At 40.8% G+C, this 25,880-nt stretch overlaps 1 protein-coding gene across 6 annotated transcripts in view; it reads left to right on the top strand.

Moving 5' to 3' along the window:
- Positions 1-25,880, top strand: part of APBB2 (amyloid beta precursor protein binding family B member 2) — a 130,859-nt gene that overhangs the window by 92,820 nt on the left and 12,159 nt on the right. For 5 of the 6 annotated variants that reach the window (XM_053458398.1, XM_053458394.1, XM_053458395.1 and 2 more), the window contains 2 exons: positions 907-1,053; positions 2,381-2,508. In XM_053458398.1, the coding sequence (XP_053314373.1) occupies positions 907-1,053; positions 2,381-2,508 (275 nt within the window). Of the gene's footprint in view, positions 1-906; positions 1,054-2,380; positions 2,509-20,081; positions 20,153-25,880 lie in introns of those variants that run through there. The other variant, XM_053458400.1, reaches the window with a different exon arrangement.

Here is a 25,880-nt window from a genome sequence, read left to right as displayed (position 1 = left end):
CGACACTTGTAATACTCATTGATACATTGCACTCTACATTACAAATACATAATATCTACATCACATTACTTATTTATGGTTCACTTTATTTCTTGTTAACCAAGTAGGAATTGGAGTATTTTTGCCTGTGGGGTTGATAGGGATTGTGGTTGTAGCGGCATCATCGATTTGTAACTTGGAGTGTACAGAGCAGAAGACCGAGGAGCAGGGAGGACCCATTGGGATCCCCAGAGATTGAGGGAGACCCGGGGTTTGGGCACATAGGTGAGGATGAAAGCAAAGGGGCCTGAGATCTAGGGGATGTGCTTGGTGTTTAAAGTTGACGGCTGTTAGTTGTGTTGTTTTATTCTGTAAAGAACAGCAACGGCTGTGAAGAAAAAAAAAATCCCACTTGTAATGTTAGAAATGTTACTGGCCACTCAACCAAGAGTGTGCAGTCTAGACATAGCATCCCACCGGATTAGTGTTACACCCATAAAAATACAGAGAATTAAACGGCTAGCCCCATACTGAATCATATATGAGCCATGATGGGACAGACAGATTTATGGGGTTTATTCGCTAGAGAAGAAGATGGGGGAGTTTGCAATTTTCCTGGCTTCAGTTTATGTTATGGAACTTCAAGTCAGCTTTCATGCCAAATCCCGCTTAAGTGAGTAAAACCCTAGTGAGTATTCATGTCCAGCTAATTGGGTTCAAAAATCTGAGAACGGATTAAAGTAATAGTGCTTTTATGTATTTGAAGGGTTTTATCTAAAGACCACCCATTATTTTAGACATGTAATTGCCTAAAATAGGTGGCCAATCCTTTTACCATTATTTTAATTTAATTGAATTGTCATTAATCGTTAATCATTCCCTTCTCAAAGGCTGTTTTATATTAACACGTCTCAATTCTCTTTTCAGTGCTTTGCAGTGCGGTCATTGGGTTGGGTGGAAATGGCAGAAGAAGACTTGGCTCCGGGGAAAAGCAGTGTTGCTGTGAACAATTGTATCAGGCAGCTGTCTTACAGCAAGAACGACATCAGAGACACCGTTGGCATATGGGGAGAGGTAGGAGCAATAAACTATGGGGAAATAATAATGAAACAGTGTGCTATATGGTTCAAGGTCACTTGAACAATCTGTTAATAGTCATAGCAAACAGCCATGAATGTACATACGAGCAGAACTCATTAACGTGCAATCGCCCATATCATTGAGAACTGAACACCTACAGCTTTGTGTGCTATATATACACAAAGTGATAAAAACACTTTGACATGGCATCTATGCCTGAGTTCAAAATGTAGATATCTTTAAGTGTTTTCTTACAGCATTCTGTAGAATGCTGGCAGAAATCATATCCAACCACTTTTTGAATGTATCTGTCAATACAACGTTTCATTCTATGCAGCATTCCATATTATTATTTCTGTAGAGACCTTTTCTGTTGCTGGAGGTAAAGACTGGTTTCCTGATTTTTTATATATATATATATATATATATATATATATATATATATATTTATTTTTTTTCAATTTTTTTTTTCCCCACCCCTCATTGGCATTTTTTACTATTTTGTTGCATTACGACCTAGAATTAAAATGGATTTGTTGAGGGTTTGTATCATTTGGTTTACACAACATGCCTACCACTTTGATGATGCAAAATATAAATAAGACAAAAAAAAAAACTTGAGATAACTTCCGAGCTATCTTTGGTATCTTTGTTGCCTCTCTGATTAATGTCCTCCTGGCCCGGTCCGGGAGATTTGGTGGCCGTCTCTTGGCACGTTTATTGTGGTGCCATATTCTTTCCATTTCTTAATAATGGATTTAATGGGATGTTCAAAGTTTCGGATATTTTTTTATAACCCAACCCTGATCCACAACTTTGTCCCAGACCTGTATAGAGAGCTCCTTGGTCTTGATGGTGCTCATTGCTCAGTGGTGTTGCAGACTCTGGGGGCTTTCAGAACAGGTGTATATATGTATACTGTATATATACTAAGGTCATGTGACACTTAGATTGCACACAGGTGGACTTTATTTAACTAATTATGTGACTTCTGAAGGTAATTGGTTGCACCAGATCTTATTTGGGGGCTTCTTAGCAAAGGAGGGGAATACATATGCACGCAACACTTTTCCGTTTTGTTTTTTAAAAAACAAATATATATTTTCTTCATTTCACTTCACCAAAGGTTGTAATGCAATAAAATAGAAAACATTAATGCCAAGGAGGGTGAGTACTTCTGGAAGGCACTGTATGTGTGTCTATATATATATATATATATATATATATATATATATATATATATAGACACACATACATACATACACATACATCTGTTCCTACTGTACAATTAACATCTGACCCTCATTTTTTTTCGTTACAGGGGAAAGACATGTACCTGATTTTGGAGAACGACATGTTGAATCTAGTGGACCCAATGGATCGAACACTATTACATTCTCAACCCATTGTCAGCATCCGAGTGTGGGGAGTGGGCAGAGACAACGGCCGGTGAGTGCATTTTTTTTTATTCTTCGTGTTATCTAAATTTTATTGTATTGCCGGAGTTCTGTAACATTTTAAATGTAATCCTGTTTGTAAGCTATCACCTTGTTTATTTTCTGTATTTCTTAAACGTATGTTATGATAATTTAATAAATGTGCTTCCTGAAAAATAGTTGGGTAACAGTGGGCAGAACATGTGTGGGGAATAATGCCCCTCCGCAAACCCGCGAGTTCCCAGGTATGCTCAATGTATATATGTAAGGGTCATGTTGTCGACGCTTTTTGATGCACCTGGAGTCTCCTTTTGTGTTTGGAAAAAAAAAAAAGATTGTTAATAGTAAAGGGAAAATTATAAATTGCAATTACATCTCCTGACTTTGACCTATAATTTCCATATATTTTTCTGAGCTAATGTCTGATGACCAGGTTGCATGCTGTTTGTTAAATGTAAGATATTTCTAGCACTGACACCCTGATAAAGAGTATATTGTGGCTCTTTACATTCTGTACCTCGGACACTATTTACCTATTTTCCCTATTAGTCACTCTGGCTCCGGTTAAACGCATCCCTGTGGAGCTGAACATGCCACAAGTAGCCCTGCGTGGTGCAGAAGCCCACCTTGTGTGTTTGATCTTTTATAGTCATACACTAGGCCTAAGCTCCCTCGTGTACCAAATGAAGTAATTATGTAGATAACATGCCACCTTAAAACCTCTGTATTTCTGAAGCACAGCTGCTGTGTGTAGACGGCATTATTTTTGGGGTTTTAAGCTTGTTGGATCCTAAATTATGTATATTATGAGCCCATGCAAGCACTGGTTTGTGTAATGCTTTGTCTTTTTGCTGTAAATGGTTGAAACACTGTATCCAACCAAGAAAGGTCCGTGTTCCTGGTGGGATCTCCATAGTCAATGAGACGTTGTTTCACAGTCGGGAGACGTGTGCTGAATTAGTAGTCTAGCAGTGAAACGTCCACCTCTGTGGCTTTGTCTCGTGGTTTCTTTGCTTAGTTGTGTTTTGTCGCGGTCCCCGAGGCTCTCTGCTTTTATCTCCCTCTATGGCCTGTCACTGTGAATAAACCTCCTTTGTTAGTAGTCTTGGTGCAGCTCTAGAAATGCCTGACATCATCTCTGTTAGGAACAATGTCGAGCTTTGATATTCAGTGTGTTGTCCCTGTTCTTCTCCTTGCCCTTGATTGCTTTTATTTTTTTTGGTGTGTTATATAATAGCACCTGTTGTCATGAATCTTCTGTTATTAACTTGCTCAGGCCTGATTTATGATCTGAAGTTTGGGACCAGAAAGCCTTCAGTTAAGAGCAAAGTTGTTTTCAGAAGCATTGGGCTTTTTTTTAGCCTTGGTTTTAAGTAATAACACATGGCGTGATTGCACTCTCCCTCACTTGTAATTTCTAATATGTGTACTGTGGGTTGTTTTGTGCGCCATTACATTCAGATTCTATAGTCTAATAAACTGGGGGGCGAAGGACACCTTGTTGCTGTAGCTCATAATAAGAATATAGAACAAAGTGGGGTGATCTCGTGGACATTTTTCTTTCAAGTCCCTGGTTTTATCTGAAATTTAATACTTTCATTCATATGCAAATAAAATGTCTTGAAACTGAAGAAATTGGCTTTGAGCCGTGTAAGATGTTTGCATCATCAACTCATTCAAATGTCAAAGCAGCTGCGTCAGAATGAAGTTTCCACATAGAAAACAGGGCTAAGGTTAACAATAAATGAAGTGCATCATGTGTTTTTTTTTTATAAACTACAACATTGTCTCATAGACGACGTGGGAATGCAGACAATTTCATTGAAATATTTCATATTGCAGTTATCCTATTGTACAGAATAATTTATATATATATATATATATATTCTACAAATGACTCTTGAAACACGTTCATTTGGTTGTACAAGACTGCAATATTTTGACCATTAGTTCCAATTCCTGAGCATCTAGAAGACAAGTTTGTGTAACCCTTTAGCTACCTACCAGTAGAGGTAGGAGCTATGCAGATCTATTGTACTTCGGCACTCCTTATTCTTCCGCATTTTGCTGAAGGAGTTAATGTGATGGTGTTGGCCTACTTTGGGATGCCATAACAACATTAAGTGTCCTATGAATTGAGCTTCCTTCTGCCTCTGCTATAGCAGAAATAATTGCATGTTTTCAAAGGAATCGCAAGAAGATGGGTTTCAGATGACTGACGTTCAAACTCTCCAGTGAGTGATATGTTTCTCGGTCTCCTGGAAAGTTTTAAAGAACAATGTGAAGAATAAACGGGATAGAGGTGTATGACTGTAGCAGGCATTCTGTTTTAACCCCCTAAAGACTAGGTTGGAGAGCACCTGACATTGCAATGCTGTAAATCAGCCCTGTCTAGCTTTAAAACATGATAGGTCGTATACCATTCAGAAGCTTGGGGAGCGGCACACTTCTCAAACTAATATTGTAACACAGAAAAATGTTTTTATTAGATCAGAGCTAATAAACAGTCTTTATTATGCACCACTTCTTACAGTAAATACATTCAAGAGAATGACTAAACTAGAACTGACAGATTAAGACAAACAGTTATATTAGGTAGAGAGCCCTCCTCGCAAGCTTACAGGCTCACCGTTCACCACAACTCCTTTGGTTTTCTACTGATCTACTGTCCATTAGCTGATGGAACTCACAGACATGTTTTGTGTGTAAGCCAGAAGCTTCACTAAAATATATGAAAACAATTTCCACTGGCTCATAGTAACTTTCCTGTAGACCTCAAAACTGTATGGGGCAAAGCTGATCACTTAGGATTCACATCCAGCCCACGGCGCTGCTACTGGGCAGCGTATTCTGTTCTCTAGAGTCTTTGAAAATGGACGTACAAAACTCACATAGATATGACTTATTCAACCAATGGTTAGGCTAGACAGTGGCAAGGGTTTGATTGATAGAGTTTCAGTCCTCAAATGGCCCTATAGTTCATATTTACTGCAGTGCGAACTGCCTCTGAAGACTGCACAATGAGTGAATGTGTGTGCATGTGTTACCTGTGGTGTTAGAATGCATGCGTGTTTGCATATGGTGTATCTACTCTAACATGTCATATAGTAATGAATATAGTGTTATGGTTATGGGTGTGTCGGGATATTTTGTGAGAGAGTCTGTGTTAGTGTTAGCGTGAGCGTGTTGGGATATTTTGTTAGAGAGTCTGTGTTAGCGTGAGTGTGTTGGTATATTGTGTTAGAGAGTCTGTGTTAGCGTGAGCGTGTTGGGATATTTTGTTAGAGAGTCTGTGTTAGCGTGAGTGTGTTGGTATATTGTGTTAGAGAGTGTGTGTTAGCGTGAGTGTGTGTAAGAGCATGTTTGCGTGTATGTGTTTGCTATAGGGGCGGGGCTGGCACCAAACAAATCTTGCAAAATTGAAATTCTCATAGGACTAAATCTCTTCACACCCCCAAAAAACATGTACCGTAATAAACTACATATTTGTTTTTAATCAGTCTCTGTATGTAGAAATATGCATGTTTCAAATACATTGCACATCTGGAGTTATGTAATTCTAATGTGCAGTGGTAAATGTAGAACAGTTGGTTACTAAGGTGTTTGCACTACTTTTGCTGCTTTAAACAAGAATTATTTTTTTAATCCATAACCACCAGTATGTTAAAAAGGTCAATATTCAAATAATGAGCCCAGGCTGCAGAAACCAGTAAAACAGCCCTACGGCTCCCACCTTCAGAGAATTAGCATGGCGGAGCCTTAAAGAGGATGTTGATATGCATCTTGGCTGCTCTACTAATAGTTTATTCTGGTGAAATTATTAATTTATAATGATAAAATGTAAATGACAAGCTTTTTAGTGACAGTTTAGCATCTCTTTCTGGGTTCAGTTGGACATTAGAAGATGAAAGCTTCCAAAGCAACATCTGATGAAATAATTTTATGAGCCTTGCTGCAATGAAAGATTGATGACACGCAGAGCTGCTGAAAGTTTAATTTTATCGCATTGTCTCTTAGCTTACCTACAAACGGGGGATAATATTCTCAGAAATATGGCATCATCTCCGCCTGACCTTCAGAGTTAATTTTTATACAATTTAGTTTAGCAGGTTAATTAAAACCTGATTTAAAAAAATATTTATATAAATCGGTGCAGAGGAGAAGGAAATGTTACCTATGTGTTTTACAGCTGCAAGTAGTACAGTTTTAGCAAAAACATGCATTGGTAAATAGGAGATATATATATATATTTTGTGTTCTTTACCTTTTTACCACAAGGTTCCATACGGTCGTGAAACTAGTGGGCTTTAAAGTGTGCCAAGGGCCAGGCCAGAGCTGTGTTACCTGCTAGTTCCTGGGTTGGAGAACCAATAGCATGCTTTTTAGGTCATGTGATCACCAATCATGTGACTCAGCCTGCCTTACTTGTTTTAGGTCACTAAGGGGTTACATTTTGGTTTTGATTTTTTTGTCCCAGTAGCTTATTTTACCACTAGCGTCTTGGTAGATAGCGTCTTGGTGGAAGCAGCGTTGTTCATCTACAGTAAATTTGATATAGTATTCTATAATTATTTTAATAACTACATATAGTTTCTGTTGTTTTAACTTTCTTTACAGACAGGCAGCAACAGGAGGTGCTTTTTATTTTTTCTCATGAAATGAATTTTTAAAATGTAGGCTCGAAGTTTATAACTTATTTATTTTTTAATTGACTTTCTTACTTGTGCGCATTTCATGAGTGCACGTGTCTGTGCCGAAAGGCTCTTCCGCTCAACAGCAAAAGTAGGTCACACAGCCTTTTAGTATACGGGGCTTAGTTTTACCTGCAGTCATTCTGCTACACAAGCAGGATCCATCATTATCAGTCATTACGGAAAGCCTGCTTAAATCATTCAGTCTCATTAACCGCATGAAACTGCTCAACGCCATCGCTGTCTTACATTTGCCAGAACAGGAAAAAGTCATACTTATTAGGATTGCCGCCTTCCAAGAATGTGCCGTGGCAAAATGTGGGAGGATGGGCGCGAGGGTAGAACATCCCAAAAAGTCACAACTCGTACCTCGTATATGAAGTTTGGGTTTTACATGGAGGCTCTGGGTCGGTTTCTCCATTCTTTCAATTCAAATTGATTTTTTATTTATTAACTGCTAATGTCGGTTAGATGGTTGTGAGCAAGAAATACTTAAAATCTAAAACATTCACCCTTATGTGCTATAGAAATTCGTGATGTTCCTTTAAGAAGCCGTAGAGGATTACAGATGTTATTTGAAAAAGCAGAAACCTGTTAAAATGACATGCAATCATGGAGCATTTGTGTGCTTCGCTCAATCACAAACCCTGAATGATGTTCATTGGAGTTAAAATGATATCAATTTGCTGTGATTCTTTTGGTTTACATTATAAAAGAAGACATTAAGTTCTCACTTCCACCTTCTCTTCCAAGACCAAGTAGATCGTTGCGATATTAAGCAAATATCAGCTTCTGTAAAGATGTGTGGTTTGTGCGTTTTTGTTACAGGAGTAAATTGGAAGTGAGACAGCCTTTCTCTGTGTCCAGCCCCGGCCGGTTTACTGGTAACATCCAGTAGTGGCAAACATACCTTACCTGCTTTACCAATGGCATTGGAGGAAATCAGTCCTAAGGGTTTTTTGGTTAAGGGTTAACATTTATTGAACAGTAAAACGTTTTCCTCTCAGTTCTTAATTTGTTAGGATTAACAACTGTTACTGAAGGTGTAAAACCACTCATCCAAGTTTTGTTGCACATTATCAATGTTTTCTCATCCACAATATAGATCTCTTACTCAACTTATTAATGTAGAACATTTGCCCTTTCTTATCACAGGTTTAATGAATCGTAAAAATGACATCTATGGCTGTAGAGCTTCTGTCCGACACTCAGTCCTAGGTTTTGGGTATTGGTGCTTTGCTGCAGGGTGGTGGCCACTCTTTTGAAACATATCGAGTCATGGATTTGCATCTAGATCATGTCAACCAAATCATTTGTACCAATGCAATGTAACTGATTAACATTAAATGGCAAAAAATAGGTGTCTGTAGTAAATGTAGATATAATGATATAGACCAGCTAATATTTTTACCAAAATCACACAACATTTCAGCATCTGTTCTCATTTGTGAGGCCAGCACACATTTGCCTGATCCCATTTTGTCCCAGCGTGTAGACATTATCCAACTGTGCTCCAAACAGATACACAGCACCACGGTGAGATCAAAGCTGCGCTCCATGTCCTTCATAAAGCCAGCACTCCACTAGAGAGACCGAGCAAGCAGAAGCCTTCTGTCATTATTTTTCCAGCTAAAATCATTCATTTCATAATAAAATCCAGCCTTTAAAAATAACACCAGCTGTGCATTATCAAGCCGATCACGTCAGCTCACAGCTGATGCCAACGGGAATGTTGCATAGTTTCTACAAAGTGGACAAGTTGACTCTTCTTTAGAGTTATGAAAATATGTGACTTCTCTGTCAGATTTTACTTGTGCTTTTCCAATAAACATGCTATCTTGCTGCCCTCACTCCAGATATCTGTGAGATTAAGAGCATTAATGTCCCTCCAGAGAAATTCTCTCACTGGTGTAACAAGCACCAGGTTCTCAATGCCTTCAGTCACTTAGTCTTCATCCTCAGATGATCAGAGCACCACCTCTACTCAAAACTCCTGCATGTAATGTGCAGTCCAAGTCATTTTCTTAAAACAGTGATCCAGCATCTGTTACAGTGTAATACGTGAACATTCCCATAATTATATGGGATTAATGAGGTTGATGGCGTCTGTCAATGACAAGGGCAAGAGATGGAGGCTTGTAAATTTGCTAGTTCAACTACTTCATGCTATGACAACTTAATTAATGCTCCTCATATTGCATATCCTCTTAGATATACACGATTAACATGAATATTCCTCATTATAGGGTAAATAAATCAAAGGCATAAGATGCAGAGAAAATAGGGTGGCCACAAAATAGGCAGACGATCGGTTGGAGTGGTCAGGAGACAGACCGGTGTTCATTAGAATAAATATCTTATCATTGTAAATGGGTACTGCGCATGCATTTATTTATTATTACATTTTAACGGGCAGTTAATAAGGAACGTGTGATTGGAGAAATCACTAAACATACTGTATGTAATATGTAGAACTGTTTAGTTTAAGCAATGGTTAATAGTTTGATTCTGCAATATCCTGCAAGATTTTTAAATTAGTATTATGTGGGCGTTACTAATTTTCCAAGGCTGCTGCCAGCTTCGAAACGTGTGAATCCGTCGCTTTAAAAATGTTCCAAAAATATATATTAACATGTGTTGTCGCCATTTTACAGGAGTCTAAATATACAATTTATTAAAATATATACATTTATTACAAATGATATGCCGCAGTCTTGTGCTGATTCAAGTGAGTCATTGCCATTCCTGTATATAATATACCTACAGAACCTACAGTTTAAAAATATAACAATGATTATTTTTTTTATGTATTATAAACATTATTTAAGTGTTTTCTTTTAAAGTAACTTTGGAAGATTGGTTAATTTTGTTACTTTTGTCTGCATACTTAGTTTGAATTTAAGGATAAACATTCCATTTGAAAAAGAGACATTTGAGTTCCTGAAAGCCTATGTAACTTTACATCTTTTTCTTTGTTGACCCAATAAACGGTATCCACTTTGAGGCTAAACAGCCTGTTTTGCAAAACATTTCCATTTTAGAGAGAGAATTATCAAGCGAAACAGAGCTGTCCAGCATTGCCTTTGAGGGCCACAATGCAGCATTTTAGCATTTCTTATTAATATTTTAGCGGATTAGCTTATTCTCATGCTGCGTTTATTTGCCCCTCTTTTCTCCCTTTATGCCTGTCAGGATTCCACCCTGCTAGCCCGGATCATGTATGATTACTTTTGCCATTATGTCCGGCTGCTACCACTAGTGGCCACCCTCTCCCTCTCTCTGCAATGCTCAGGATCAGATTACCAGGTCAGCTGGGTCTGATCACCTGAGTGAAGCCCTGCCTTTATTAACCTGCCCTGCCCTGTAGTCAGGGCCTTTGCATTGAGGTGCATGGACCGCTCTGCTTTGGCCCTGTACCGTGTGCTACCTGCCAGTGCCTGAGCTACCTGCCTGTACCTAAGCTTCCTGCCATCAGCTCACCCAGTGGGCCTCCGGACCTGTCAGCCCTCCCAGTTGGGCTTCCTGCCGTCAGCCCACCCAGTGGGCCTCCGTACCCGTCAGCCCACCCAGTGGGCCTCCGTACCAGTCAGCCCACCCAGTGGGCCTCCGTACCAGTCAGCCCACCCAGTGGGCCTGCGTACCCGTCAGCCCTGCCAGTGGGCTTCCTGCCGTCAGCCCACCCAGTGGGCCTCCGTACCAGTCAGCCCTGCCAGTGGGCATCCTGCATAGAGACTACTGCCTTTACTTGCTGGTCATATCACCTGTTACAATACAGTACCTTTCTTCGTATTCTGTTGTGCTGTGTGTTATTTCGCCTGTCCGTACCACATCACTTCCGTCATGCATCGTGGGGTGCAAACAGAACCCCTCGTATCCCCTGCTACTGGGCTCCTACCCGACCTGCTTACCAGGGTCCTGACAGAATGCAAAGGCCAATACAAGGAGTCCGCGGGGATACCTGCAGTACTGGAATTGCTGGCGGAATGTCTTCTCCAGATATGTATATCTGTACGGACTGTTTTAAAACCCGACCATGGTGATACCAAGACCAAGACAGAGACCAAAAGCAAGAAGGCTCCTAAGAAGAGCTACAAGCGTGAGCCACTCACCAAGGAGGAAAAACAAAGAAGGCAAGTAGATAACCTATGCTATTATTGTGGAGAGACTGGTCATAGGATTTCATATTGTCCATTGAAACCAGCCAAACCACCTGCACCCAATTCAGACAAACCCCGTGCCCAGGAACCTGCCTGTAGAGAGAATGCAGCAAAGCTGGAGCACACCCTGTCGCTTCCCCAGAATGGCGATCCAAGAGTTAACCAACTCCCGGAACCTGAACTACCTACGTCGTCTGAAGTCATGTCAGATGACCTCCAGACCATGTCTGACGACCCTGACTGGCCTGACATGGACGATGCTTCTTCTGAGGCTGCTATAGCGGACGAACCTGAGAACGAGAACACCATGGCTGTTGGTGCGGTTGGGACCACAACTCCCATCACTCACAGGAGTAAGAACGGGAGACTCCAAACCGCAAGACACTCCCTTGGGGCTCCTGGTTATGTCCTAGCAACCAATGGGACAATTGTGCACAGAAAGGAGCTGAAATATTATGAGCAACATCTTCGTGATCAAACAGCTGGTAGGCGTTCCTCCATTCCTGCCTCCACACAGTCCAGTCCCGGTATTAGTCAACAGCACTCAGAGGGATACAGTGTACAGGGGGTATTCCTATCCCCTGGCGAATGCTTGCCTGGTCCGACTTCTGTACTTACCACGACGTTCGCATCTGTGCCACCAGTGGCTAAGGTCCGGAACACCCAGGCCAGCACACCTGAGGCGCTGCCACCAGACCGTGTAGTGGCTTCCAATGGAACTGTCATACGCCGTGAAGATCAGCATGTGTTTGAGGAAGCGCTACGTGCCAGAACTAGGTTGTCCCGCCACAGACGGTGACACTACTGCCATACGCAGTCCTACGAGCACCCAGAGGTTGCTCCTTGCGGTGGGCATATGTCAGGATTCCACCCTGCTAGCCCGGATCATGTATGATTACTTTTGCCATTATGTCCGGCTGCTACCACTAGTGGCCACCCTCTCCCTCTCTCTGCAATGCTCAGGATCAGATTACCAGGTCAGCTGGGTCTGATCACCTGAGTGAAGCCCTGCCTTTATTAACCTGCCCTGCCCTGTAGTCAGGGCCTTTGCATTGAGGTGCATGGACCGCTCTGCTTTGGCCCTGTACCGTGTGCTACCTGCCAGTGCCTGAGCTACCTGCCTGTACCTAAGCTTCCTGCCATCAGCTCACCCAGTGGGCCTCCGGACCTGTCAGCCCTCCCAGTTGGGCTTCCTGCCGTCAGCCCACCCAGTGGGCCTCCGTACCCGTCAGCCCACCCAGTGGGCCTCCGTACCAGTCAGCCCACCCAGTGGGCCTCCGTACCAGTCAGCCCACCCAGTGGGCCTGCGTACCCGTCAGCCCTGCCAGTGGGCTTCCTGCCGTCAGCCCACCCAGTGGGCCTCCGTACCAGTCAGCCCTGCCAGTGGGCATCCTGCATAGAGACTACTGCCTTTACTTGCTGGTCATATCACCTGTTACAATACAGTACCTTTCTTCGTATTCTGTTGTGCTGTGTGTTATTTCGCCTGTCCGTACCACATCACTTCCGTCATGCATCGTGGGGTGCAAACAGAACCCCTCGTATCCCCTGCTACTGGGCTCCTACCCGACCTGCTTACCAGGGTCCTGACAATGCCCCTCTTTTCTCCCTGCGAATGAAACTATTATCACAGTGTTTAACAACCCTAAGGGTAACAATAACGTTTAAAGAAATAAGGAATATGTTTGTGCAATTTTGTAAATGCATTCTTTTTCTTTCAAAGGCTAATCCTGACAAATAACTATTAATAGGTTACAAAGTCACATAACAAAACCTCTTGGTAAAGCCCAGGCTCCCTGCATTAAATTAATTGTCATTAAATTAACGGCCACAATGCTGCTATATTTTCACATCAGTCCAAGCTTTTTGTCCCCGCCTGTGAATTTAACTGGTGGCACATTACCGCCTGCTGCCGCTTTGATCTATAGTCTACTTTTCATCGTAGGCATTCATTTTCACTCTAGCCTTCTGGAGAATCCAGCGTAGAGTTAAACCGGGTTGTAATGTTGGCTTCTGTATGTATGGAACACAATACACATTTATCAGCTGCAGCAGCAGAAGATAACTCTTAAGGGCCCGTGTTTGAACTATTCTGGGCAAGCATAGTCTTCTACCTGTCACTTTATTATCTCTCCTGGCAGGAGACAGATCTGCCGAGGAAGCAGGGAACGGGCCTTAAACGCGCACCTTTGTTGTCCTCCTTGGCTGTGCCATATTTTAATACCTCATTTGTTACTCAGAGAGTATTCCATGGAACACAACTAAATAAGCCTTGAAATCCATTCTCACACCATACATCGCATGTACTCATCAGGGCCAGACTGTATGTTTATTATCTGTACATCCTACTGCGTGTCACTGAGTGAGTATTGGAATTGAAATATATTGGGATGTTGTTGTATTTGTTGATAGATTTTAACTTTATTAGACACAGATGCAGTCATGTTTTATCTCACAGGTTCTGGATATATTTCCTAGTCTTATAGCATGAGAGCTTGCCTATTAATCCAACGGAAGCAATTCGATTTACAAAGAAATAAGAGGCAGGTAGGGCCCTGCTTAAATGAGCTTACAATCTAGAGGGAGTTGGGATATATTACACGATATGTAAAAAGGCCACTGGTAGGGAAGGACCAGCCACACTGGTATAAGTATTATGTGAAGGCAGGTGATTCGTGTCATCTGCTGTTACATTTGTGAGATATATGTTAGCAGTTTCTGCTATATATTTTCATAATCAATCATATAGCTAATGTATTGTGTTACCAATAATGTTGTTACCCCTTTGTGTAATGCCCCCACATTGCACAGGCAATCAGAGACATGTTTGAGAAATCTGAGCCATATTTACATCCATAGAAGGAGTTACCATCAAGTCAAACCAATATGAATATAATATAATATAGTATCCCCCATTGTGTATTGCACAGAGACACTGTGTAACACTAGTAACACTGAATTTATAGTTTGTGTGTGTTTTATATATATATATATATATATATATATATATATATATATATATAAATATACAAAAGTAGGATAAGTTACAAGTTTTAGGTTTTAAGAAAACTGGCCCAGTCTTCACAGCCACGGCTAGAATCTATTACCTTCAACATTTTTGATTAGAAGAATTGCAATGAAGTATTCAGCTCTACAGTCAAAGTAATTATCTGAGTCACACATGATGTATTGTGATCACCTCCACCTACACTGCCTGTTAAGCTGCATTGAATACGCTACATTGTCTAGACCTGGCGCTGTGTGTCTGTTGCATACTCTTACTGACCTTGTGAAGATTCAATTTATAGTTGCATTATTCGTTTTTGTGGATTTAAGAGCCTTAATAATAGTAATGTTAATGATAAAACTCACACTGACTCTCTTCAACTCTATTGGATTACCTTCATCAAAATGCATTTTGTTTACATAGTTTGTTGTGTTTTTGAGACCATTTCTCAGGCTATTTGGTGTATATTCACCACGCACAGAAAGATGACCTGGAAGAATGATGAAATAGCGTGGGGTAGAGGACCAGCAGGGCCACATTATTTCAACCATTTTGTTTTTGTATAAATACAAAAAACAATTCGATCAAAGGACACTGTGATCTAATATCTTCCCTTCAGCTTATAGCCTATACATTAATAACACATTTATTATGCTGTATAGATTGATGTCATGAGAAGGATATTTACCATCTACTGAGACATTTAACAATGAACCATGCTGTATAAAAATGAGTATCGCCTAAATAATATATATATAATTAATGAAGAATAAAGGATAATGTATTGAGAGTATTGATTTTAGAGCAGCAAGAGTCAAAGCAGTTACGTGGGAGTGTGTCGTAGTAATGTTGCGTGATAACGGATGGTTCGCGATACATGAGAAATAATTACTTTCAAGGTCACCTGCAATTTACATGACTCATTAGTGCTGAAAATATCCTCCTTAGCGGGGAAGAGCGCGTTTGTTAAGGGTTAACGCGTGGGTTAGGAAAGGCAGCTTCACAATCTATTTGATCAAGAGTTATTGTTGTACAGAAGAAATGCATTGTGGCAGAGGTGCTCGGTTAATTGGATGGTGGCTATTCCCCTGCTCCATACTTATACCCGTCACATCGGCAACCAGCATAGGAAGGTAAAGTCCCGTAAGAATGACACCGTCCATCCACCTTAACCACGTTTCAAATCGACTCTTACATTACATTACTCCGGCTGAAGAGGAACCGTGACTTTCCAGAGTATTCGTAATTCTCACCGACGCACAAAATATATTTTTGAAATGAATTTAAAATTGATTGAACATCCGTATCAAATAAAATACCTCTATGATTTTTCTTTGGGGGCTGCATGTAGGAGTTGCTGATAGCGGGGTTCCAGTGAGATTGAGGGATTGTGGATAGCTGATGAACATTTAAACACATGGCGCTGGCTAAGGTTACCATCATACCTCACAACTGTCCCGATTTTGGGGCTCTGTCGCGCCATCCAGTTAAGTGATGGTCCTGCCCTATGTCATTGAGACCGGGCCGTGACGCAGTGGGTTTCCCCCTCTATACACATACTGCATACCATGAAGCGATGTCCCATCTGGGCACAGAGTACAGAGACTTGGAGAGATCCAAGGAGAACGCTGAGCATAAAGATAAGCGGTTGGAGGTGCGGAGAGACAGTGCCTGCAGAGGGTGTGGGTGCAGAAAGAGTATGCCTCATTCAAGGGGGTCTATGCTTTGCCGGTTTGACATCCATAGTGTAACTGGACCAGTTACAAGGAAGTCCTCTGATCTGCCCAACCTGCCTATTGAGCAGCAGTACACCAGGGAGTCTCCAGCGTAGTCTGCTCCCTAGGCCATGGTTTAGCCAGCAAGGACAAAATGCACCCTTCCCTGTGACTATATGCTATGCACAAATTCAAATTATTATTAAGGTGTTTCAATGTCATTAGGTGAACAGCATGTTATGGATACAAAAAGCCATCATATTAAAAAATAAATGAGTTGTAAACCGCAGGGCCAGTGACATATATATATATATTTATATATATAGTATAGGTAAATGCATATCCTTGTTCTTCCAACGACTGGATCTTATTAATTTCTTGGTAGGAATAGCCTGGGCCATTAATTGCATTTAAACATACTGAGATACAGCATATTACGCAGTGCAATAAAGCTAGCACCAGGCTCCTTGCAGCAGTAACTGGCCTGTTTTATGGATCCCGAGAGGATAAAACTATAATTCTGCTGCTCCGAAGAGTGCAGAACTAAAGTGTGCTCTTTCAGTACAGTGAATTCTCTCTGTCTTTCCAGAAACAAGGTGTGTGTGGAATGGGCATCCAGCTGTAAGAAACGTGAAATATGTCTTCGGTCAAGGACAGCTGGCATTGCCTAACCCAGAGCCTTGATTGATGCAGACAGTAGGTGTCTCTTTCTGTTGGCATCTAACTCTACTTGACGTGCACACGTCTCATTAGAGAGAACATTCTGTTTTTGAACAATCGAAAATGAAAAGGTGAAACATTAGATTAAAAAGGTCCAGAGACTTGTTATGACTATGGAAGGGCATTCAGGAGGATTCAGGTTGGAGCTGCTGAGTAGAACACATAGCAGTTGAGAGTCTGACAGCACGCGGGACGTTCTCAGTTCCCTATTCCCAATGTGAAAAACTCAGAGTCTGAAAAACCAAGTCTGAAATACAGGATTAGGATCTTATAAAACCAAGTTACCCAGCCCGATCAGAGATGCAATAATTGTCATATTTACTACCACTGTCTCGGACTCTCGATAGATGAGCCCGTAGTTGAGTGTGCACTTAACACTTGCACTGGACGGCTTTTCAATATGTCTGTCATTACTTATATAAAAATAGACATTTTCTGGTATTCTCCCCAAATTACCCTCTGACTACAGGGCACAGTCTCCTGAAAATATCCATAGTGTACTCTTAATTCTGACAGTTTGCTCATAACATTTGCATGGTTTGGCAGTATCTGCCTGAATCAGATTCAACTCACATAAAACAGTAGGGCTTTTTTCACAATATGTGTCATATTAGTGAAAGAAACAGGGTGTTTGTGTCCATCACCGATCCTGCCTTTTCTTCTGTGTGTTTTGAAACCAGTGCTTGCTGCGCTCTCTTTCACTGTTAATAATGTTTAAAAAATATTCTGTTACCGAGACAATAAACCCAGTTTCAGGATCATTATCAGAATCTAAAGAACAAGGTTGCGTGGATTAAATGTATTTATTGCTAAATGTAATACTGGGACCAAGCAAGTGGTTTAATAATGCCAAAATACGGCTCAGATCTATAAGCGTTTATACAAGTGCATGCAAGAACATCACTTATGTCAACTTTGTTAACCTTGGTCCTTGGGGTTTTAATCTAGGAGTAGTTAAGGCTTTTCTATAATGACTCAGTGGTGATATTAAAAGCACATTATTCAAAAGAACACAGGGTTAAGGATTACCAGTTCTGAATATTTTAGGTAAGATGGTTGGGTGGATATTTCTGTGGAGTCGAGTAGTATTTTAATGAAATGGCAACATAGCCTAAAGAAGCTTCCATTGGAAAGTAGTTAAAGTCCCATACAGCCCCACCAATGAATCATTGTTACCCCGTGGGAAAGAGGATAGGAATCATTGGATTCGCTTTCTGGATATGTGTGCAGAGGGTCCAATCTCATGCGAGCCAGTGCTGGACCTGGCTGGTGGGGAGTACACGTCACATACTCAAAGGCAAGCAGCAGAGACATTTGCCTGGGGGGGGCAATAAATCATCTAAAGGCGACACAAGTACATATAATGGCTGGAGTGGCGATCCTTGTCTGCATGGTTACCAGTTACCAGGGGTTGCATGGCCTGATAATTCCTGTATTACCGATAGCAGGGGCACTAACTCTGTCAGGGGTTCGAGGCATTCGCTTAGTCATATGTCTTAAACCTTCAGTGGATAAACGGTACAAACCTTCCTGTTTTTGGTTTTATGGCAAATGTTCTTGGAAAATAAATAAATAAATGAGGCAAATTTGACTCGGTCAAAGAATCCTATCTGGGAGGTGTCTGTACTTTCAACAGTACGAGGAGTAATGACCCTCATGCCAATCTTAGTTCCCAATCTTAAGATGTAGTAGATGAGTGTTACAGGGGCGTCCGTGAATGTATGGTTAAAGATTCAACTATGCCAAGCAAGTATCTTTCCTTTATGTCAGATGTCTTTCGTTTGTTTATATATCGTGGCATAAAATTAGAATAATTAGTAGTTTAGCCTTGATGGTAATTTTCCTCTCTGTGTTATTTTCCTGACCACAAACAATCATTTGCAGTAGTAGTGATACACAGGCCCAGGGAGGGGGCAGACCAGGAGACAGAAACTAGACTTCATACTGATTGGTATGTGTATTTTATGTATATATATGCATTAATAGGCGTTCTATATCACACTCTGCTTAGTTTTGAATTCCTGTATTTATTTAAGATAAATAACTGTATTTGGATTCTCAGTCCTTTCTCTTGATTGTGCTCACGACTTCATTTATGGAACGTGAGAGTGATCCACGTGTATCACATTGAGATTTGCTAACGTATCACTTCGTGTGAGAAAATAACCTCTTTTAAGACATTACATGGAAGGAAAGGTGAGAACCCATCACAGGAGCAGCACACTGAATCATGCTGCTAACTTTATTACTGTCATACGCTGCATTTTAATAAAAATCCTCTTTTACTGCGCCGCTAAATCTTTTCTGCTACCCCAGTTTACCAACAGCTGTATCGCTGCGTTTAGATTTTATAGCTCATAATTTGCATTATTCTCATGATTGTTATAAAAAAAAATATATAAAATGCACTTTTTAGTCTTTTCACATCTTAACCAAATGGTCACTTTTCCTCCTGTGTTTTGTACCCAGCATCGGCACGGGTAAAGCATTTCAAAGAACGCTTTTTCCAGATGCTTTTGAAAACTGGCATTCGTACAACGTTTGGTTTTCAGGAGGTGTTAACGAGAATTCAAATCAAGTGTTCACTCAGAAAAAGAAACAAGCCTTTTTTGTTTTAAGTATGGGTGCAACCGGCCGGCTGTTTACTTGCTGGTTTGTTGTCTGATGTATCGTGACTGAAAGAAGATACACTCCATCTCCTCTCATCACTATTTTTATAACCATGCGTATATTCCCGTGGAATTCACATTGCACCCGGTGGGTTAAAAATGCATTCAGTGGGTGGAAACGATTAACCTTCTCTTGCGAAGCAACAGTATAAATCACAAGCATTTAGCTCTATTTTGATATTCTCAAAATATATTTTACCTAAAATATGGCCAGGCATGTGATCGTTAAGACGCTAAATGAAAACTATTTTATTAACATTTAGGAGTTGGTCAAGCAACGCAGGCATTGCAGGACTGCTATTCCCATGATAAGGCTAGCAAAGCATTTTGGGAGCGGTAGTCCACAGTGTTTGGAGTGCACAAACCGCTTTTTCCTGCCGACATTGAAAGGTGAGAGCCATTAGTCACTGTTAATCAGCCTTTCCCCAAAAGGCTACCAGTTACCAGTGACATCTGGCAAGGCTTTGTGTACGAAGGCAATGGTCCCTGTCTGTGTGTTAAGAATCGCAAGCTGCCATCCTCCCAAGCCACTTAACCTTCAGAGAGGCTGATTGTGAATGAATGAATGGCTGGGAGTGCTGGAAGTGTTCTTGCTTTGGAGGGGCGGGGATACACAGCATCCGCGTCTCGCAGTCCTCGGCTGAGCGCTGGAGATTGTGCACGGCTCGGGATCCTCAATTACCTGCTGCTGATCACAGGTTTGTTAATGAATGGCTCGTTTTCTTTTTGTGTATGGCAGGCTGTGTTGCTTTATAAATTATCTGCGTTATGTGTATGTCCTGCAGAACCACATTGTTCATAGAGCTGTGTATAAATACAGGAGAGCTCATTCTGATATGGCTGTGTTATCCTTTGATTTATTTATGGTGGGTAACCTTGGTAATGTCTATCAGATCCCTGCTTGGCAGGAACACCGAGGACAATCTCAACCCGGTTGGTTTTGGAGGCAGCTGTTCACTCTTTCATTGCCAGGCAGGAGTGTGATCTGTAATATGGAGTGAATGTGGTTAGAGGATGGGTATCGTGCTTCTTTCAGCAAGATAAAGGTACCACTTCCTATGTTACAGGAAAGTCATCTATTGTTTTGTGCCGTTTCAGGGGTTAAAGCGCTTCATTTAATCAGGTTTTCCAAGGTCATGGAAAATGTTAACCTCAGATCATACAGAAACATGTATTAATGAAAATGTTCATTTAAATATCCATTTGCTTCTAGGCTGTACCTTGTACATGTAAAGTAAATATGTTGACTATTATACGGGTAGTAAATTCCAGTAATCTCTAGTATAATGTACATTGATAGGTTAAAATCATAAATATTTATATTTTGTACTTCTCAAGACATTGCCTGGTGGGGGTCACGGCAGATTTCTGCACCCAGGAGCTTGTATTCTAACCTCTGATGAATACTGAACTAATTACCGTACTTGGAGATTTGGCTCAGGGTTCCGGATACTAATAAATCACTGAATATAACACCTCCCGTGTTTATTTCGGGTTCTGAACAAGTTTGCATTGGCCCCAGCGGTTGCAATCCTGAGATCTGTGCTTGTATTGTGCTGCCCCTTCTCGTCGTGAGAAATGTCTGTTGTTCTGCTGTTGCTAAGCTATTACTTTAACACGAAGCTAGTTCTTTGTGACCAATAAAAATGATTACTTCGGAAACAGAGCACCGAACATCCTACCCAAGGAATGGAGTTGGTTTTAACTATCTGTGGGTTTATCTGTGGGTTTTCTATTTTAAAACCAGTAGAGCTGAGATCTGTATTGTCTTATTTCTACTTTAGTATTACATAGTGCGCTATATAATATATTGTCTTAATGTTTATTGATGGAATGCCGATGGTCTTGCACAATGATCAGCCTCTCTTATTGCCCGCTGATGCAGTTCTTGAATGTTGCGACTGACACTGGATTTATATGAATTCTGTTACTGTGTCCTGCGACAGAATGACATTTCCTAGTTATTTTTATAAACAGGAGGTTTCTTAAAGGCAGATCTGCTATTAAAATGTGACAACTATGGTTTTGAACCACACACAAGTCAGCTTGAGGTACCTTTGGGTCACAGATTTAGGAAAGATTCAAATCACCCTCATAGACAGGTTTGCTCCTAGAGTAGAAGTGATTAACATGGAATTTCATGGAACATGACCTACATAAAACCGAATGATATAACCAGTTTATCCGTGTGATTTTACATCACTGCTCCTAGTTTCCCTGTTCACTTCTCTTCAGCGTTTAGAACAGTAAATGCACATTGTAGCAGATGTTGGTTTTGAATAGTCCATATTTTACTAAATGTTTAGTGAATGTTAAAGTGGATTGTGGGTGGCCAGATTTGCTTGAGATGGAGAATGCAATTATTTCTCTTTACAGACCTAACAAAAGTATAGACCTGAGATTTTCTCACGTGGGTTGCACAGGTCCACAATACTCTACTGAAGACACCCTGTCCAAAGAGCATACCTGACTGACTTTTGTTGGCAAGGTTTAGGCATTAATGGCTGTGTGTTGAGTTATTTTGAGGGGGCAGTAAATTTACACTGTTATACAGGCTGTATACTCACTACTTTACATTGTAGCAGAGTGTCATTTCTTTAGTATTGTCACATGAAAATATATAAAATATTTACAAAAATGTGAGGGGTGTACTCACTTTTGTGAGATACTGTATGTCAAGAGCAGTTTGGCTGGGATATTTGATGCAGCATGAGCTGTCCCATGTAGAAAAAAGCAAAAGTGCCCTCAAAATTTTGGAACAATTTTTGTATTTTCCTGGCCGCCATTAGTTCACATACTAATAATAAAACAACTACAGGTCCATAGATCATGGCTGACATGTACTTGGCCAATGAGCTGGTGGTGCCAGCACCTGGTTCTCTCTCATGCAAGAGGAGGTACCACGGACAGTTTGCCCGTGGCACTAGAACCTTTGGCCCAACCTAATGATATGTACAATATTTTGCTACCTATAAAGAAAAAAATGGGCTTTAGTTTTTTTTCTGCAGCGTGTACACTTTCTACACATGATGGCCGTGTCATACGTCATGGGTAAACTAGAAATTAAGATTGCAGAAGAAAATGTGTTTTTTTTCACATTTCAGAAGATCTGTTGTATAATTAACAAAGAGAACAGAATGTATTGTTCATCATCTGACACATATATGATTAAGCTGTACTTGTCATTGTTACCCTCTGGCAGACATATGAATAAAGTGAAAATGTCACACAGAAAACTTGAAATGATTGTCAGAAAACACACAACTAGTAGAGCTCATAATGTAATGTTAAGGCCATTTATCACACAACAGAAGCCTATGAGACATTTGTAATAAAACATTCCTTCCTACCATTTGTGAAATGTATTATGAGATGGGCGTTTCGGGCACCCACGTGAACAACCTTCTGTGTTTTGGGGAGGTTGCACCAATTAAACAGGAGGTTACAAGTTTTAAAAAAAAGGCTGAGGGAAACTGTTCCCTCCATTCCAACTTATAAATGGCAAAGCGGTTCACACATATAGTTTATAGCCCGGGTTGTGACAACCAATCTTTGCATTGGGCAGCCAACTTCGCCTCTGTGTGAAGGCGCTCGGGCATCTGCATAACCCCTTGCATTTGTTAGCCGAACGACCCAACCGTATTCTATTGCATCCATGTTTTGTGGGTGTGAATAATCACTTAACCTTCCAGTTTTTATGGAGCGTAACTTTCCATCAGTGGCCCCATTGTGTGTAGACCACAGGCTGTAGTGTTCAAGGTCTTATTATCAGATCATACAATTTAACCTAATGCCAAGAAAGTCATATGTGTTTTTTGTTAATGACTAGCTCTTGTTCTAGGTAAGGAAAATTCAGGGTTCACGGGTAAAAAAATTTCTAGAACTAGCTTAGCTTGATCAGTCCTGCCATATTAACTGTGGTATTGTATGTCACCCGATTTTTGTCATGAGCTCCTGTGGAAGAGACGCCATCGCTGGTGCCGGCCAAGGATTCAAACAATCAGTTGTGGGAAGTGAACAGTAGAGACAAGCAATGTTCCATCTAATTTTTCTTAGTTGGCGTGCGCAGAAAATTTCTCTTGTGCAAAAATTTTCACAGAGCAAAAATTTTGTGCGCACAATATCCGCGCTGCATAAAGTTTTAAAAAAATTATTATTTTTTTCTTTTTTGGGGAAAAACTGTTGTGCGCACAATTTTTGAACGTGTGCGCTCTTCTAAAAAGCTATGTGCGCGCGCACAAGCGCACAGCTTAGAGGGAACACTGGAGACAAGAGATAAAAACTGTGGGCTGTAAATGTAAATGAATCTGGAGGGACCTAATTTACCACTGATTATTAACGGTGTAATATCTTCTCCAGCATGTGCGAGTGGGTAACTTGCTTGTACATGGTATAGACAGCAATAATTACTGGATCTTTTCTCTTCTACCCCCTTTGTGAAGATTATAATATGGCCCATCCCCCGTGCTGTTAACATGATTTCTTCTGGTGTGACATTCACATCTATGCATAACCATCAGCATCAAGAAGCTACTGTGAAGTATCATACACGGAAATTCTCATTTCTGTGAATATGTCTTCTTTCACAAGATATTTTCACATAACGGAGGCAGAATTAAGTTGGTTTAGCATTTTGTGTATATATATATATATATATATATATATATATATATCTTCCCACTGCCTCTGCCTCATATAGATATTAAGCGAGGAGCAGGGGCTTTCTCACACGTCTGACCCGCACACGTTAATAATAATGTAGTGGGAGTAAGTGCTTCCAGAGTAGCAGAGAACATCGCACCTGAGTTTCTCCAGTAACGGAGTGAGTCACCCGTTCAAGCATACGACATCAGAGACTATGTTTTGCAAGAAGCGATGGTGGGGGGGGGGCATAAAATATTACATTCTGTGACATATTAAATACTCAATCCATGAAAAATATATTACAAGGTTTTCTTGGTAGTGGTTAATCAGGGCTGTAAGGCAAAGGCACAAGTGGGAAAGTGGAGACAGCGGCTTTATATGACTCTTCAGGACTTACATGTCTGTCCATCAAGTCCACATGTTCTAGAGCAGGGGTAGCCAACGGTGGAATGTCCAGCTGTTGCGGAATTGATACTCCCGTGATGCTTTGCCTGGAATATGTCTGTAGCTTGCTGGGTATTCTGTGTGTGTGTGTGTGTGTGTGTGTGTATATAGATAAAATATGTGACTTTTGCTTGCCTGCATCATTAACTGATATAATGGGTGTGCATCAAAGACCCAGGTATTCTGCTTCCTACTGCTAGACCACCAGGAAGAAGGTGACAGAGCTGGGGGGCTGTTCGAAATTATGGGCCTGGTGCGAGATATGGAGTTACACCACAGGACATGTACCTGATGATATGACTCCAGCGTGGGAGTGACTAGGATTGTTCTTTGTTAAATAGAGAAGTTTCAATTTAGGGTTGAAATTAATATATTTAAAGAATAATTGTTGCCCTGACCCTTCCGTTCAGCGGCAGTAATCTGTTCTTTGCAATTGTGTATGAATTCTCTGCACTGTCATAAAATCATGTCCGCTTCATTGAGCCTCACTGGAATTATACACCCACATAGACAATAGGGGGGGGGGGGGTAATATTGGCTCATACTGTAATTTCCACACCGGCATTTTCTGTTTTTCTTTTTAATTAACTATATTGTTAGAGGCGCTGAACTATCCAATGTCTATTAAAACCTGGTTTTTATGAAGCAGTAAATTAGGTTTCTCAGGTTTTTCTGCCTTCTACAAATTTGCATATTATAGTTTCAAAAATGTGTTGCAAGTTCCTTTTCATATTACTTGTGTACTTTTTTCCCCAGTGGTCTAGCAGAATCATGTTGGTAATTAGATATTCATTAGAGCTGGCTATATGGAAGGGGTGATTTTTGGCCTGTTCTCCGGTGAGATACGTGGATTAATAGTCCGGCCAAGCTGCAGTTAGTATGGTGTTACAGCGTGCAAATGTTATCCGGTTCACTGGGATTTGGTCCATTACACCGGTGTTATTATTCAAAACATACGCTATGATATTGGTAACAATGTAATCTGTATTTGCATGTTACCTCCTTTCATCCATAAACCCCATTCATTTTTTTACTTGGATTATAATGGGGTTTATGCACTAAAGGGATTGTTTGCAGGGCAGCTGTGGTTTTAACCCTTGACATCACTGTACATTACGAAGGTCCAACCGCAGTGAGCTACTGCTGCAGGAACAGATTTGCTGACCACCTATAATCTTTAATTAAATGAGTGAGGTTTCTTCAGAGTCCCCTTTACCCATTGAATTATACATTATACAGGGCTAGCTTAGTCCTCCACACTGGACAAGCTTGCCATTGTTGGTCCTTCATAATGAATAATGAAGCGAGGGAGTGGAAATTACAACCCTCGGGCATACT

The sequence above is a fragment of the Spea bombifrons genome, chromosome 1, assembly GCF_027358695.1.
Source record: "Spea bombifrons isolate aSpeBom1 chromosome 1, aSpeBom1.2.pri, whole genome shotgun sequence".
NCBI classification, from domain to species: domain Eukaryota; kingdom Metazoa; phylum Chordata; class Amphibia; order Anura; family Pelobatidae; genus Spea; species Spea bombifrons.
Note: the sequence above shows the minus strand (reverse complement) of the source record. Positions and strands in the feature narration are given on the sequence as shown.